Genomic DNA, 16,527 nt, shown 5'->3' with positions numbered 1-16,527 from the left:
GATTTAAGAGTTGTCTCCTTAACCTTAAGAGCTTTTTGATCCGGCGCTACACACTCATCGCCCTCTCATCTTTAATGAGACACATCACCTCTATGTCCTCTGAAGAAAAAAACAAATCATCACAGCATACGGCAGCGCTGGTCTGATGACATTTACGCGGTTATTTTGGGAAAGGTCTGGGCAGAGCTGCCAATTTCCAGCTCGGGTCAGATCATTGCGTTAGCCACATTATCACATCCTCTGTAGATTTACACTGACCACCGCCTTCTACCTCCCCTCTGAATAATTGGCTCTCGCCTCCCGTCGGATGAGAAGCCTCTCAAGCCTGGATTCATCCTCTCTACAAATCTCTGTGTGGCACATATGCGCACACACACACACATACAGAGCATGCAAACACATATTTGGCTCAGCGCAGAGGAGATCTGAGTCATTCGTGTTGTGTTGTAACGTTCTCACTAAGAGCATGTTCCCAAACACAGAAGACGTCTCACACTCTTAATCAACATCATTAAATCAGCAAATCTGATGTGTTATTGTCTTTTGATTTACTGTATGTGCTGAATGCTGTTATGTCCAATTTTAGAGGTCTAGACAGCTTCGGATGAACAAGCTAAATTCTGTATAGACCGTCGGAGATATTCTTAATGGAGAACGGGGCTTTGGGCTTTTTTTCCCAATTGGACAGATATTGACAAAAATGGTGCCTATAGGGGGAGGGATCACTCTGCATGGGCGCTGTATCTGATTTTCTGCTTTTATTCTGTTTGTTCAACACCTGCATTCGAATATCTGAGTGTACTGGTCTGGACAACATGGATTTGTGTGTCTGGGTCATCGTCGTTGTAGATTTTAGTGACTTGTGCATCATGGATATGAAATACTAAATGGTTATTATTACCAGACAGTTTTTTTGGTGTCAAAAAAAAAACAATGAAGTGTAGCACTAGCTTGTTTGGCCTGGATTCACCCTTAATATGAAACGTCCTGGCTGTTTTCTAGTCTTATCAGGTGCGGTTTGGGTTTTGGCCAGGACACAACAGAAATAAACATTTTAATCTCAGAGGTTTTCCTGCTTAAAAAAGGTTAAATTGTATAAATTATATTTAAAGGATGGAAGAAAAAATGAATGATATTAAAACAGCAAAATCAACACAGGAGAGGCTGCTACAACTACGACTACAACTATTACTAATACTATGACTTAAAGGGGCACTCCACTAATTTAACACCTTCTGCAGGATTTGGGCAGTTTTGTCAAGTCTGAGACAATAATCTTGATGATGTCATAGTGAAGTCATAAGGGTTATTTTCAAAAAGCTAAAAATGTGTTACACTGTATTTCTGTTAAAGACTAGGGGAATGAAAGAGAGGTGGAGTGTGTACGAAAAAATCCTATAGAGTTGTATTATGAGAAATGCAGCACCCAGTGTTTCATGTTGTTTTTACTCTCTCTGTCTGAGCTACTCCAAACGTCTGGAGTACCCCTTTAATAATCTGTACTATGTCCTTATTTCAAAGTGAGGACCACCACTGAGTTGTAATTAAAAACCTTGCAGCTGCATTTCGAACTACTGTAGCTGCAAATGAGAGAGGGATTTACATGGTATCACAGCGTCCTGACACACTCTCCTCTACACAGCAGATGTGGGTTTGATAGGAGCCCTTAATCTGCTGTACATTAAGTCACTGTGTCTGAGGCTTACTTAATGCCCGACTGCAGCAACAGGCATGTTGTCAACAACTCAGTCCCTAATGGAGGAAGTTATTTACACCGTTAGGAATTCATTGTTGATTTAAAAACCATTAAGGATGCCATACAGAAAAGAGCACAAAATAAATTAGCATAACACAAATGCGTTTTTTAGAGAAGAATTAGATGTAAGGTGAACTTACTGAACGGGCCGACTGGAATGATGATAGGGTTTGAAACATAATGGAGAGAGATGGAAAATTAATGAGATGGATGAAAGACTGAGCTACAAAACAAAACCAGCGATAGCATGGAAAAGAGCCAAAAAAAAAAAAAAAAAAGCACAAAGAGGCAGAGTGAATGGAAAACTGCTCGGCTGGATTTCATTTACACTGATAAAAGCATTAGTGGAGGAAGTCGTCTGAGACTATTTAAACGAAGACACACAGACAGAAAGAAAAAGGGCACAGAGCGAGCGAAGAGGCGAGAGGAGGGAGATAAAGAGACAGGAAGAGAGAGGGAGAGAGTCATGTCTTATTAATACTGGGACTGCTCTCTGGCAGTGAGTTAAAGCACGCATCTACCAAACATCTGTCAAATGGCGTAATCCATACGGTTTAGCATAAGCTCCTGGCAGCACCGCTGGACGGGGACTCACAAAGATACACTAATATAAAAACACAGAGCATTGGACAGGAAATGGGAATTTGCATGATACTGTTGCCATGTGACTGGATGTCACCTTATGCATGAAGATGGCTCTAGGTATGAGACATATTTTATGCATCCCTAAGTATGTGTGTGTGTGTGTGCGTGCGTGCAAATACAATATGCATGATGTGTTTCTTACCGTGGACCTGCAACATGGCTGAGGCCTCTGTCTTGCCCACACTGTTCTCAGATGTGCAGGTATACGTCCCTTCATCCTGCTCTTTCACGCGGAACAAACGGAGGCTGTTGCCGTTGCGGATTTCAAACCTGGAAATGAGAAAAACTGAGATAATGGAAGATCTAACAGAGATGCGTAGCAAAAGAAAACGAGCATACTAATCTGGCGTTACACAAAGCAGAGAATATCTGCCAGTTGTGCAGGATAATGTCATTTGTTCACCTGTCAATCAACCTTTTGCAGGGTTTTTTTTCTCCAATCAGGTGACATTATCTTTAGACGAGTGAACAATGTGCCTGTGTTATCTGCTTTAGGTATTGTTACTGGATCCAGGAAAACTCTTGAAACAGTTGTGAATCAGTTTTTCACTCGGTGGAGGAATTAGGACTCGGGAAACATTTTTATCTCTTAACAGCGGATTAAATATGATGTTAAGATGGACTTTGCAGAGCAGAAACACCTAAATTACCAGATACAACCACCGTACTGAAAGCCAATTCAGCTGTCTTCGTCTGTGCACGGGATGCAATGAATCAGATCAACGTATAATTAACTTTATTTCATAGACTCATAAACCACAGAAGTAAAAGATTAAAAAAAACAAGAAGGCTCTTTACAAATAGGCAAAACAGCCATTGCAGAAATTTCTCATCATCACAATTACCTTTTCTCAAAATGGACAAATAAACGCAAAACACTGGAGTCACCATGACTGTTATACTGTCCTCTACAGGTCCTTATTGTACAATAAGTCTCTGCAAACTACCCTTTTTATACTTACAGATGAACATAATACAGTGAATCCCAAACAGCCAGATCTTCACATCAGTTCTACACGATACATTTATGAACGTGGATGTTACCACAATAGTATAATATTCAATGCAGTTGCTATTTATCATTTTACAGAACAAATAACGGGTGATAGCAACTACAGTGAATGTGTCCCACTGGTCTGGCTGTTTGGGACTCAGTATAAGCGATTCAGTTTATGTAAGAATTTTTTTCTTAGTTTTTAAATTAAGTTTTAGGGTAATATAATGTTGGAAATTGAAAAAAATGTATTTTTTAATAGGCTTAGCTAAATATACATTATACCGAGTTTAAATGGGAAAAAGGATGAATCTGGTCACAAGAGGATTCTGCCAACTAATGAACCCTTTTTGGTCTCTTCCAGTTATGAATTCATATTAGCAGAGTGATAGACAGACATGAATTAATGAACAATTACTCCACATATGTTTTCTGGGTCACATGAGTGAATAATCCAACACAAGGCTCGTCTCTGTTAAAGCTGTATTTCTTATTCAGCCTCCTAAGATGCTGTGTGTGCATCACCAGTCTGACTCTCTGTGGGTCAGTGCTCATGTCCATCACTCTCACCTCCCACGGGGAAGCTCCCCTTCCTCTCGCCGCCATCGGATAGTGGGGGCGGGATCTCCATGAACCTCACACAGGAAGTCGACGGTCTCTTCCTCCATCACCACCTGGTTCACCGGCCTCCGTACCAGCACAGGACGCTCTGCAGGAAGAGGGAAGGTCTCAGACATGTCCTGCTCATGTCCCTTGAAGGACTCACTCACTGCATCAGAAACTCACCGTACACCACCAGCTCTGCAGGATCACTGTCCCTCTCTCCAACCATATTTGAGCCCACACAAACATACATGCCAGCATCATTCTTCCTGGTGTGAGAGATCATTAGTTTGCCCCCACGCATCTGAAAAACAGCACAGTGACAGCTCAAGAGATTAGTCTTCATGGTGCCCTGAGTGAAGACAGCAGATAGATACGACTCAGGGTTATCATCACAGCCTATAATGGAAAAATAATCCACATTTGGAAACTCTTGGTATAAATCAATAATCCCTCATATTCAGGCCCTGTGAGAGTCATTCTGTTACACTTCAGCATCCTGGTGAAATATAACTAAGTACATTTACTTAAATATTGCACTTAGAAATACTTAAGTACCTCAAATTTCTATACTTTCTACTTCTATTTCACTATAATACAGAGGGAAATGTTGTACAGAACTATTTCAAGGTTAAGATTTTCTATACAGATCATATCAGTACAATGCTGCTTAAACTTCATCTGCAGCACCAACCTTACAATACAATATTTAACACTGTAACACTCACTCAAGAGGTCAATTTTGTGCATTCATGACTTTAAGGTCTGATAGTTTGAGCACACTTAAGAGTAACACTTGACTTAAGCGATATATTCAATGCAGGACTTCAGCTTGTATGGAGAATTTTCATAGTGCTCTAGCAGTGTTGTCAGTTTCCCTTAGATAAAAGACATGAACACTTTGTCCTCCACTGCTTTTACTGCTGATGTAAACACTGTCCTTCACCAGCTTGAGCACATCAGTTCCTATGTTTAAAAAAAAAAAAAAATGCTTTCAAACACCACCGGAGATAATGTCCAGCTGTTGATTTTACACATGAGGGGAGAGAACAAAAGTGACAGCAGAATCCGAGGCTTTCTTCAGTCCATAGAAAACCAAGGAGTCGGCGCTGAATTATGATCTATTGAAACTATTCTCATTGTTTCTCATTGCATTTGTTTCTCTGAATGCACCTGTGCCATTCTCCTGCACTGCTGAATGTTCGTAACAAATATCTGGTTTATGAACAGGCTCTGATGAAAACAGTGCAAAACCTGAGTCTTATACCTGTTGTCTTGTGTCTGCAAGAATAAAGGAAGCAAAACAATAAAATGGGCCTGATCTAACAACCTACAGCTTTCAGCTACAAGGTCATGTGTTCCTGTGGAAGACATGCACGTACATACTCTAGCATACTTTTATTTTTAAAAAGGCACGGTGGTTTAGGTTAATAGGAGTAAATAGGGCATTTCTTTGGGACTATTTTCAGTCGTGGATTCATACACATTTAGTGATCTAGTGAGAATTTATTGCATTAATTCTCAATTTCTGTTGCTTATTTTCTGGAAATTCAGTCAAATTCTGGTCTAAATTTGGATGGAAACTTGGCTGCAGAACATGGTGGTCCAGCAGAGATTAAGGCCTTGACCACACATACAGGAATATTTTGCAAACCGAACATTTTCCTCTGCACTCTGGCCTCTCGTTCACAGCATTTTAGTCACTACAAAGAAAATTTTTTAAATCGCTTTCTAAAGTGCAGATTTTTCAAAACTCTATGTGCACATGTTCAACATAGAGTTTTAGATATCTCCATCTGCACATGCCACTGCTGCTTCTTTGGAGTAATTTTTGCATTCCCATGGGTACATGACGTTTCCTAAAATGAAGATGATATTCAATCGCTTTTTTTTTTCTTTTCAACAAAGGGTAGATATACCAATTTGACAAAATAGCTGTATACATGTGGTCAAGGCCTAAGAGGGTAACTAGCTGCGTTTATTTTGAAATGGGAACTCGTCTTGTTCTGTCCTTGTTCAGTGTTTAAGCTGAACTCACAGAGATGCGATCATCCTTGGTGCTGACTCGGACGTTGTTGCGTTTCCAGGACACGGTGGGCTCGGGGTGACCTCGTGGAGGCACGCACTCTAACACAGCAGGCTCTCCAGCAGCCACCACCACATCACTCGGGGCCTGCCGGAAATCATCTCTCAGGACTAGAAGAAGAAAACACAAAAGGAATCTAATTAGCTTAAGAAGCCTTGTCTGTCTGGTGTGTTTAAAGTAAAAGCTGGGAATCAGACCCACAGATCGGTGAGCAGCAGCACAGACACATGACTGCTGTAATAAAAAGAAACACCAATTTGTCTTGGATATCATTTGGACTTGTTTTCTTGAGTGAACCATCTTCTTGCTGAGGGTTGGCTGAAAACAAGCTTATTGAGAGAAAGTCGATTATTGTGTTTGCATGTGCATGACTGCTCAAATCCCTGGCAACGTCCTTGTTAGACTGCGCTCTCTCTTTTAATGTTTTTACCAGGACTGTGTCCTACTCTGCTGTCTCTCCTGTCAGAGCAGATGAATAATGCACATCTCTCAGTCCAACATGGAGTAAACAAATAACAGCGCATTCATAATTTAGCCCATGTGTGAGGGAGAAAAAAGTGGCCTCTGCATTAATGAAAGGATTGTGTCTCTGATTCGAAACGCGATCTTACAAATCTCCAACAAAATCAGCACTGAGGGAGAAAAGCCTATCCTCGTGTCACCCCTGGAGTTTGCACTCTCGCCACCCTGTCGATGATGACAGGGTGAGATGACTTTGACACTGCGACCTTTGATATCTTCTAATCTTCTGCTGTGATTGACAGATGAAAGACTCAGTGTGAACTGTGAACTGGAGCCTTCTCATGAGACCTCCTGCACAATGGAAACTCATACTCGGACACTGACAGGCTTACACTTTCAAATACACACACACACACACACACACACACACACACACACACACACACAGAGGAATGAACAACTTCACTCGTCATGCTGGACCACATCCTGTAGCTACAGCCTACAGCCTTTTTCTCCACCAAAGTGTATTATTCCAGCATAATCAATACAATCTCCTTTTACACTTTCATGAATATTTTAGTGATCTATCACAGATTCAAAGATGAAAGATCATCTGCTTTTACAATCCATGGCAAGAGACCCAACATTCACGACACTTCTCAAATAATTCTCAAATAACAACTGAGTAAACACAAACCCCACCCCCAAAAAGCAATTATCCAATCACAGTTTGGCATTAGGCACGGCTCGTCTGTCAAGCAAAGAATTTGGGTGGGTCTTTTTTTTTTTTAGCCTTTCCAAAGCCAAACATACAGTAGCATGAGTGAGTTTATCTGCTCTAATGTAAGCTGCAAACATTAGCATCAAGCTAGCTTACTGCCTATAGCCTAGCGTTCATTCCAAAGGCAAGAGGCATTTTGCGGGGTTACAGTTTATCTTACCAAAAGTGGGAGTTGACTGTAAGCTGTACTGTTCCAGTAACCAAAGTGTAAACTTCCCTGCAAAGCATTTGGTTTGAAGAAAGTTTACACTCCAACCAAACTGAGACATCATCAAGTTAGCACTATGTTACTTAGCACAGGGTTGCCAATCGTTGACTTCAGCTTGGAGTGAGATACTCTAACCCTGATTATCACCCAACTAATTCATTAAATTAGATGAATAACATACCATTTGTTCTAACATTGTTCAAACGAATCACATTTTAATTTCATGTTGAATAGTGGGGCTATCGTTACCCTGAAACACACAATGCTGTCTCTTTAATTAGTTGGTTAGCATTAGCTTATGGTAGACAGCTTGCTACAGTTGACACAATCTGGTAATGGCAGTTGTCATTGTAGCAAGCAAAATTCATAGCCATTGAATGAGAAGTCTGCATTTGTGTATTTCTGTTAGATACCTCTTAAATCAAACACCCATTGTTTCAAAAATGGACATTTTGAATGATAAATCTGCAGCATTATCACTGTAAACTGCACATTTTCAGTGCTAACAGAAAGCTTTACAGGTACCGTAACTAGTGGACAATCAATTGGTGTAATCTCAGTTAGTCTTTACTCATTAGGATTTAGTACCATTACCGTAATCTACCTTAAATCAATTTGTGCTTAGTTAATTCCAAGCCAATTACTAAATCTATGCCACATTAATTATCCCCCAGTACGTCTACGTCAACATGGCAGCCCTGGCCTTTAAACGCAGCATCAATATTCAGGCCCACTTGACTTGAATAAAATCTCATCTGAAATGGCTTTATCGCAGCTATTTAAAGACGGAAAATCATTCCTCACTCTAGTTCGACGGCTGTAATTGTCTTGGGTAAACGGTTATGAATATTCCATAACAGCAGCAGACAGTTTTTTTTCTGTCAGGTCTGAAGTGGACATCAGTCAATCCGTACATTATACACCCTTTTCTTTAACTTGGTGCATGAAATGAGTTCATCAATCATACATGCTTTCTTAAACTGAATTTTATTGTAATGAAGGAGAAATTTACTCTCTCCAGCGAGTGAGAGGATGGGATTTCTTCTTCTTCTTCTTTTTAATGCCATGACATTTAAGCCAAGGAAAAGTGAGAAGGTCTTCACAAAATGTTGACTCATTCGGACCTTCTTACCTCTTTGACATTAAATGTCTCATTACACTGCAGTGATATATAATCATTATTCACAGTCAAACACTGTACATCTCAGAGCAGGTGATTATATGAAAACAAAGCAGGAATTTCCCTGAGCAGGGGTTTGGAGAGCGCGCAGGCATATATATATAGCGTGGACATCTGCCACAGAAAAGCAAAACACCCTGCAGATGCTCACAAAACAGGACAATTAAGGAGCCTCTGCTGGAGCTGCAGCAAAGACATGCGTGGACTGTAACCAGTAAAGGCACTCACACTCCTCTGAAAGGTCTGTTCACCAAATAACCACGACCCTGTTCACTTGGCTGCCTATTTCAAATGCTTTGCAGAGCTGAAGGGCTAATTGAAAGCACTGCATTATTTTTAGACCTCCGTCTGTAAGGCCTGGTTAGATGGGTGCACAGAGACCTTTGTTTCACTGCCATGGTGACTGAAGTGAAAAAGTTATGGGGAGAGAGCTAATCCCTCGACTGCACACACACCCACAGACAAAAATACACACAGACACAAACACACATGCACGCACACACCTTTAGCATTTGAAACCCAGAGTCCCCGGGCACAGACTCCCAGAAAGTGGGACATTTGAGGGTTGAAACACATGCCAGAGAGCAGAATATATTCCTGACATCACTACCCCCAAACACTGTGAAACACGAGCTCCAAAATTTTCTTTGAAGCTGTGTTCAAGTTAATGTGATCCTTCCTTGCACCGACTTTAAAGCTCGCTACGCCAAACAGAGTTTCCCACGGATGTTTGTGTGTGATGATGATCCCGCCGTAGAATGGACCAATCTCCACAGAAACACTAAGACGAACCACACCCTCCTGAGGGGCTACTGTCCCTAACTTAACTTCTCAGACAGAATACAACTAGGTCTTCCAAATAATCTCCTAAACCAGGCCCTGCACTATCGCTTCTGTCCGCCCACACTGCGCTCAGACGGGGAGCGTGGTTACTGCAGGGCAGCTGAGGTTTGCCCCTGCCTCTGCAGAGACAAATCCTCACATTCCCCAAAGGCACTTCCTGTGAGCTTAAATAATGGTAAAGCAGGGCTAAATGACTTTCAGTGGTTTCATCATTATTTCTGCGGGCGCTAGTCCGAGATCGGCCATTCATTTTCATAACTTTAATATTTCAGGGATATACAGATTAGGAGATTTAATCTCCCAGAGAATATTCATCACTTGATTTTTAAGTGACATTTATCTGTACAATATTAGTGTTTGGCAGAGAGGAGCTCTAGGACTGCAGAAAGGCCATCTGTTAGTGTTTTTGAAAAAATGAACAGAGGGAGGAAGAGAGATTAATCACAAGAAAATGGTATGTATGACATCCGCACTCTGTACTGCATGCACAGCTGATTAATGCACATAGTTGGCAGTGCTTTTATTGTTAAGTGATTGTGACTTCTGCTAAAATCAAGCTACCACGGGGCACATTACTTAACAGTTCACAGACCATTTACATCCCCAGCAAGTTGAAAGAAACACGAGTTTGACAGACAGAAAAAAAGAAAAAGCTTTTGTACTAAAAAGAAGGTAACAGCGAATGTAGGAAGCAGACAGCGTGGGCCAGACAGATGTGTGAATGGTTACCGGGCTCGCTGTTTTCACGGCTGAGAGGTAGGAGGGTGGACGGAAAGGTTAAAGGACAGCAGAAGTGTGCACATTTTTGAGAGCCCGAGACGACTCGCTGCCTAGCTCCCATTGTTCTTTTATTTCAGAGAGCAGTAAACCCGTTAGGGAGGTGGTCTAATCCCATTGCCATGATACTGCCCTGTCACAGCTAATGGAGGCTTTGCCTACAGAGAAGAGAGATTGCTTTAATCCATCCATTGTCTGATTGTGTTGATGGAGGATGAGAAGAGACTCCAGGGCAAACAGTCTTTATGAAAAACTCACGGCTATAAATTCCTCCACGTACCACAAATGCGATGGTGTTTTCAGCTACAAGCGTGCATACAAGCAACACATTTTGCATTATTATTGCTGACAAACCATAGAATAGGTGATTTGCACAGTTTCAGAGTGAAACTATTTTCTTGCATCCAAGTACAGATCAGCTCTAAACTACACATATAAACCGGATTCTTCACGGATGATATATAACAAAGGATTCTCCCTGTTGAAAGGAGAATGTAAAGCAGAAGAAGATGAGAAATAAGCTGCAACCAGAAGTTTGATTCCTTCATAATCCCTCATCAGGAGTAAGGGGAACATCTGGCTCTAAAGCCTTTTAAACAACTTTTATTTTTTATTTGTCCTACTTTATTCTAATCCTGCCACACCATGTGACCGTCTCCTTGCTGAGACAGGCAGACATTCACATTCATGATTTTGAAATAGATACTACTACTGCTCCCCTCCCCGAACCCACCCCACCTCCCTGTTTCTTGCTTTGTTTAAAGCCAAAAACACTGCTTGGAAGAATGGAGGAATAGATTTCAGTCCACTCCCACTGTCTCATTATTCTGGTTTTTCAAAAGCCAGGCAAGTCAGACGGTCACTGGTAGCTTCCAGTGAAATGGGAAGAAAAAAAAGACAGAATAATGACTGCTGCTGGCATTTCCAAGCAAAGCAAGCTCCTACTACGAGCTACTCCAGAAGGCTGCAACAGCAGCTATCCAAAAAACATAACTTGTGGACCTTGGGGTGCGCAAAATGCATTTGAGCATAAAAAACATCACCTCAGCTGCAACTGTGCAGCAAATAGGGGCTGACTGTTCAGAACAAAGAAATCCATCTAAGTGCTTGAATCCTTTTTATGTTTTGACACAAACCTCTATGAGTCACAGGTGAAGTCAGCATTTGTTGTAGCTATATTACCTTCTGCTTAATGAGAAACACGTCCATGTCCACATAATTGATACCTTGTGTGAGTTATGGGTGAGAGTTAGTGGTATGCCACAGGTGTCCTCCCTTTTCTTCTTGGGAAATACATGATGTGGGAACACAAACTGTCACACCTTCAGCAGGTTAATGTGATCATGCCTCTGCCTCTTTGCTTCTGAGTGGACAAATTAAGTTAGCTTAGCTAAAATGTTACAGAGTCCAGCAACAGGTTTCGCCATTTGCAGCTGCACCAACAATCAGGCTTAACTGAATTTATGGTCTTTCACAGGTCAGAAACACTGTAACTGTGTTACATTTACAAACATATCTCAACATAAGCAACCAGTGATTTTTTCCAAAGAGCCGATTGAGAAAAAATGATCCACTGGTTCTTAAATGTGAGGATTTGCAGCTGCTCTTTGTCACACATAGCTGAATGTCTCTGGTTTTGGGACAACTGGCTGGACAGAAGAAGACATTTGAATTAGTCTTGTGTTGTTCAAGAACATGTTTCACTGAGTGGGTGATTCAAGTCATTCATTTGCACGAGGGTTGGGGTGTGTTCAAGACAGTAAATACAGTTGAGTCAGGTTGATAACATTTAGCTGCAATGATTCAACGACATTGGTCTTTAACTGCAATTCAGATATTTGACATCATTTCGATTAATATTCATAGGTTAGCATTTAATCACTGGACAGACAACAGAGTATGGTAGCTTACAATGTGTGGTGAAACCTGCGATAAGAAAATTGGGTGGCTTGGCTTGGACAATCAAGCTAAACTAAATTTGTGTTCCATCGGCATCAAAAAGGAGACGAATCCAAAAGAGGTGACTTGGCTTTATGTCTGCTTTTAGATAGACAAGGTTTTGCCCCAGCTTGTTTAACAAAACACGCCCATGCTGATAAGCCTCAAAGCTTTTTACATTGTTCATTGCTTCATCGTCGCCGGCAGAATAGAGTCATTATGATCACATTAATCCGATTAAGGTGTGACAGTTTTTGTTCCCACATTGCTCATTTCCTGAAAAGGGAAGACTACTGTACACTAGAGCTGAGAGTTCAGACAGGTTTTATGTGTCTTTGTTTTGCGTGGACTCGGAGTATAATTAAGCATCAAGCAGTGTCACCTTTACCACAATGTAAAGAAAACAAAACAAAACAGGAAATGGAAATCAGTTTCATCGCAGTGACAATGTAAACAAACCACTACATCCCTGAAATAAATGTAAATAATCAGAATTTTTCAATGTAAATGATAATTTCATATGGTTACTAGAAGGTCACTCATAGCAGTACAATGCTGAAGAGTACACCCAAGCCCTGACAAGAAATCTAGAAACTGTCAAAATGTTTGACATGCAGGTCCACACAATGCACACGATTTCGGAGGTTTGTGCACTGGCTCCTCTGCCATCCATGTTTACCCATAACACCCATTTATACATCTCAGCAGAGGCAATTCCAGCTAACTGTCACCAATGCCACATCAGTGAAAAGAATAAGGCCTTGTGGCCATAATTCACGGAGAGAGTGACTGAAGTGCAAATCTGTGAGCCCACTGCAGAGAAAAATCTTAGTCATGCAGCACAATACATTATGCATCATTCACTGGCAATTAATGTGTAATTAATGTGGTTAAACCCGGGTTAGTGTCAGCACTCCTGCTCCCTACGCAGACGTACTAACAGTGGAACAGATGGATCTGTATTAATTACTGCTCAGTGGGAGTTTTAAGGCTCTCCTCCTCCCACCTGTTGTCCCTCAGACTCCTGCTTCACACACAGCCACCACCAAGACACACTCCAACATTTCTGCAAGACCACCAGCTTAAAACTGGCCTCTCATTAACACTGCATACACCCCCCCTCTCCCCTCCCTGCCAGACCTAATTGGGTCACTACTTACCCCACAGTCAGCACAACCTCACACAGAGGGGAGGGGGGAGTCTAAGACCACCACCATGCTGCCTTAGCATATGCCCTCATAAGCCAGAGGCAGTGAGATTAGAACAAAACAGGCTCTTATTAATACTGTTAGTCACTCAGTGCCTGCAGGTGAGTCATCTCTTTACCAATATGACTGTACTGTAATCTCCAGCTGCACACAACGCTAAATTTCATTATCAACAATTTAAAAGGGGCAGCATGACAGTGTACGCATCATATCTTCTCCCAGCTTGGATATTTGCATTAGTTGCAGCTGCTTATGGTTTCCAATATAGAGTATATCTGAGGAGGCTGTCCCTATTTTTGGACACGAGATGAGTTCACCCAGCCATGAGCACTTACAGTACACACGCTGCCAGTAAGGAAGCCTCAATATGGTGGAAGATAAGACTGTGCTCAAATTGCTGTTTTGTGTTTTTTAACGAGGACGGTTCGACCTTGCTAATCTAATGCTCCGACGCCTAATCAACCCGCTGGCTAATCCATTTCCTCATGCCAAAGCGAGCCAAGGGCCGAGCCACACTGGCACAATTAGGAGGGAAGGAAGACAATGGCACGTGTCCTGGACCGAGGAGGGAAAATAATAGACACGGCTCCTAGTGGGAGCTTTTTACTTCAGTGCACTTTCATAAAGATAGGTGGAAAGCTCATACTCCCCTGCTGTACTCTTCAGCAGCAGCAGACAACACATCTGCACAAAGGAAACACAGCTATACATGCATGCTCACATGTGGCATTGCTACACACAGACAGGATGCTCAGTTGATATGATGATAAGCTGGCTGCCAAAGAGAAGGTCTCCACAGGTCAGCGACTCATTACATTTCCCAATATAACTGAGCAGTGACGGTATATTTTACAACCGATGAAGCAAAAATGCCAAAATCCTCAGTTTCTCAGATGCTGCTGTGGTTTGCCATATATGACAGTTAACTGTTGATCAGTTTGCAGGTCTAATTTTCAGTGCGTATGTGGATTATCATACTGATACTGTGTGGACGAAGGCAAGGCAAGCAGAGGTCATTTAAAGGGAAACTCTGACATAACCTGGGTATTATTTCACGCTGATGACCATTAGTCACACTAACACCTCGTTCACCACCTCCACTGATTTGGAAAACTCAAATTCAGACAAGAGCGCCACCAATCAGGGCAAGAAGCACAAGCCTCCCACAGCTTTCCAAAACACTTCAGTTTAACAGAATTCATCTAAAACACTTCTCATTGAGTCTGGCCGACAGTAAACACAGAAAATAGTCCCCCTGCAGCTGCTGCAATGAGAAGCCTAGCATTACAGATCAACTATGACACGAAGGCAAGTGTTTGAGGTAATGTTTTTTCTGTTAAACTGAAGTGTTTTGATTGTTGCAGGAGACTCTGCTTCTGATTGACGTTGATCTTGCCAGACTCCCCAGATCTCTGCCGCAGAGGTGCTCATTTCAATTAGGGATGCATTGACGAAACTTTTCTCTCCTGATACTGAGTCCGACACTCCAAATCAGGGTAAACCTGAAATGATCCAACACCAGTGTATTACCGGTCTCTTTCCATTGTTTAAAATCTGTATAGCACACATTCATTGAAATCATGACGTCGTGGATGCTGTGGAGTCTGGGATCCACCATGACTGACTGGTAGGAGAACCCATCCACCACATCTGATCAGACAGACACTGAGGTGAAAAAATACCAGAATTTGCCTTTAAAGTCTAAAGAAAATGTTTATAGTGTCATTTCAGATTAGCAGGAAACAGAACTTCTATGTGATATTAAAATGTTGATAAGTTTGCCAATAACTTAACTACACACATAATTGCATAATTGCTGTTACCTATATACATTAGTCACATGCTTAAATTTATGACTACTAAATTGGTCCCCTAAGTAGTTCACTACCTAAAATGTTTGAATTCACTGGGGTGTCTCCTCTCAAGCTGCAATTAAACACCTAACACACACAAATACACACACACAAAACACTGTTGTCACAGCAGCCTAAAATTAGAAACAAATCCACAGGCCAGGCTACTTGTTAATGAATTTATGTCCACCATCTTTCCAAGGTTTGCCTCCTACAGTCTGCTTGTTTCGTATCATTACTTTAAGCACAGCCAACCCTCGAGTGGGCCTCCAAAAAGCTGCCACACGGCTGCAGAAAGATCTGGGACACCACTGTGAAGCTTCTGCACATACATCAACACATAGGGCAAAACACGTGCCCAGACACACACACACTTTTAAGACCATGATCAATAACGTAGAGCCTTACTGGCTACATCGAGTGAAGCATTACGACTAATGGCCTCTCCCAGGTAGTTGCGGGCCACACAGGTGTAGACGCCCTCATCCGGTTTGCTCCGACGTCCGTGGACGATGCGGAGGAAGAAGAGGGAGCCGCTGGGCAGGAGCATGCGGTGAGAGCGGGGGTCGTCTTTGTCCGTCTCCACGCGCTCGCCATCCTTATACCACTCTATACTGGGAGTGGGTCGACCCTCTGCCTTGCAGTTGAGGGTGGCGGGCTCCCCCTTGGAGACAATCAGATCCGAGGGGTCCTCCACAATCCGAGGTGCGCTGTCTTCAAACCGTGCCCGGGACCCTGTGAAGTGGAGATGAGGACAGATGTTATCTCTCCATCTGACCACCTACCATTCATGACAACATATAATCTCTTTCTAACAGGACAGACAGCAGCAAAACCAAAGGCAAAATATCCTCTTTCAGAGATGCTTTTGGTGAGTTGGATAAATTTGTGTGCAGCGAAGCAGTAAATCACGGGTAATCTCTCTTTGAAGGTTGACTTTGAAAGTAAGACGTGATGTTTCCAAATAACAGCCTGTTCCTTTCAGATCACTAAATTTGATATCCATTTGTTCTTGGTATAATCTGCAAATAGCAAAGCCTCATATTGCCTATTGGTAAAGGGAGCATATATTTAGCAGGGTATGTTCACGTGCACAAAGGATGCAATCACCCATGTGATATGGTAATGGGAAATCTCTGTGTCAGTCAGGACTGTGGCAGAGGTAGAAATGATAGTTGGTGGAAAGCTAAGAA

At 42.0% G+C, this 16,527-nt stretch overlaps 1 protein-coding gene across 3 annotated transcripts in view; it reads right to left on the bottom strand.

The window, feature by feature from the left end:
• The window catches only part of LOC143323172 (roundabout homolog 2), a 49,354-nt gene that overhangs the window by 23,222 nt on the left and 9,605 nt on the right, over window positions 1-16,527 (bottom strand). For all 3 annotated transcript variants that reach the window (XM_076734858.1, XM_076734860.1, XM_076734859.1), the window contains exons 2-6: window positions 15,743-16,069; window positions 6,037-6,194; window positions 4,182-4,302; window positions 3,966-4,104; window positions 2,544-2,671 (exon numbers count right to left, since the gene is read on the bottom strand). In XM_076734858.1, coding sequence (XP_076590973.1) covers window positions 2,544-2,671; window positions 3,966-4,104; window positions 4,182-4,302; window positions 6,037-6,194; window positions 15,743-16,069 — 873 coding nt within the window. The remainder of the gene's footprint in view (window positions 1-2,543; window positions 2,672-3,965; window positions 4,105-4,181; window positions 4,303-6,036; window positions 6,195-15,742; window positions 16,070-16,527) is intronic.

Source organism: Chaetodon auriga, chromosome 7 (genome assembly GCF_051107435.1).
Source record: "Chaetodon auriga isolate fChaAug3 chromosome 7, fChaAug3.hap1, whole genome shotgun sequence".
Taxonomy (NCBI): Eukaryota; Metazoa; Chordata; class Actinopteri; order Chaetodontiformes; family Chaetodontidae; genus Chaetodon; species Chaetodon auriga.
This window is presented reverse-complemented; position numbering and strand designations above follow the sequence as displayed.